Source organism: Protobothrops mucrosquamatus, unplaced genomic scaffold (genome assembly GCF_001527695.2).
Source record: "Protobothrops mucrosquamatus isolate PMUCROS unplaced genomic scaffold, P.Mucros_1.0 scaffold1039, whole genome shotgun sequence".
NCBI classification, from domain to species: Eukaryota; Metazoa; Chordata; class Lepidosauria; order Squamata; family Viperidae; genus Protobothrops; species Protobothrops mucrosquamatus.
Genome location: NW_015387271.1, coordinates 192,886 through 194,259, shown reverse-complemented (window position 1 = coordinate 194,259; position 1,374 = coordinate 192,886). Strand labels below are relative to the sequence as shown.

General features: G+C 45.0%; 1 protein-coding gene across 1 annotated transcript in view; it reads right to left on the bottom strand.

The window, feature by feature from the left end:
- Positions 1-830, bottom strand: part of LOC107291049 (erythrocyte band 7 integral membrane protein-like) — a gene marked incomplete at its 5' end in the record, with an annotated part of 8,284 nt that extends 7,454 nt beyond the window's left edge. Inside the window, one exon of the mRNA XM_015820001.1 lies at positions 720-830. Coding sequence (XP_015675487.1) covers positions 720-830 — 111 coding nt within the window. The remainder of the gene's footprint in view (positions 1-719) is intronic.
- Positions 831-1,374: the final 544 nt, after the last annotated feature.

Sequence of the window (1,374 nt, the reverse complement as noted above, 5' to 3'; positions counted from 1 at the left end):
CTTAGCCATGAAAACCAGCTGGATGATATTGGGTCAATCACCAGGAGACGGTGAGTTCTAGTCCTGACTTAGGCACGAAAGCCGGCTGGGTGACTTAGGGCCAATCACCAGGAGACGGTGAGTTCTAGTCCTGCCTTAGCCATGAAAACCAGCTGGATGATATTGGGCCAATCACCAGGAGACGGTGAGTTCTAGTCCTGCCTTAGGCATGAAAACCAGCTGGATGACATTGGGTCAATCACCAGGAGATGGTGAATTCTAGTATCGCCTTAGCCATGAAAGCCAACTGGGTGACTTTCGGCCAATCACCAGGAGACGGTGAGTTCTAGTCCTGCCTAAGGCACAAAGTCACCTGGGTGACTTTGAACAGTGACTCCCTCAGCCCTAGTAAACAGGCTGGGGCAAATTCCAGGGACCTGTCCAGGCATTTGCGAGAAGTCAACACTAACTCAAAGGGAACTAAAATCAAACAAATCAACTCAAATAAGGAAGGAAGGAATGACAAAAGACACTGATGTTGACCATTTATATATATATATGAGAGAGAGAAGGGGAGTTAGCAATTCTCTGTGGTTCGCAAACAACCAAATGACACCAAAGTCCCAAGTTCACTGCCATTCCTTCCATTTACAAAAACTGGTTGAAATAGGAAGAGACGGGAACTCGCAGCCTAGTTTGAGAAAATCATCTCATGAATATTTTTTTTTTTAAATTCTTACCTTTATGCACAACCAAATGGAAATAGGGGCGGTGGCGGCCACGAATATAAATGAAATTATAACCAGGAGCCAGCCACAGAAACCAAGGCTGCCGGATGAACCATCTACAAGAAAAGAAAAGAAAAAAGAGATTTTTCATTTTACGGCCTATCTTGCCCAAATTATTCAGCGAATCCCTGCGGTTGTTAAGTTAGTAACCCTGTCGTTAAGTGAATCCGGCTTCCTCATTGACTTTGGGGGCGCATGATCCCGGGACGTTGCAACTGTCGTAAGTACAAGCCAGTTGCCAAGCGTGTGAATTTGGATCACTGTAACCATAGGAAGCTGCAACAGTCATAAGGGTGAAAGAGAAGTCACTTTTTTTCAGAGCTGTTGTAACTTCAAACAACCACTAAACAAATGGTTGTAAGTTGAGAACGACCCTTTTTTCCCCCCAAAACTGCTGCAGAAATGAGCAGAAATTAACTGCAGAGGTTTCTGTTTGCGGAACTGAAACGCCACCTGGGTTGAACTTGGTGGTTCTGTTTTCATGAAGATACAGGAAATGGCACGATCCATCTCTAGTTCTGGTGGTCTATACTAGGACAACGTTCTCATGATCACAACATTTCTTTCATGGCGATTCCTTCGGAGAGGGAAGCACGAGCAGGAAACA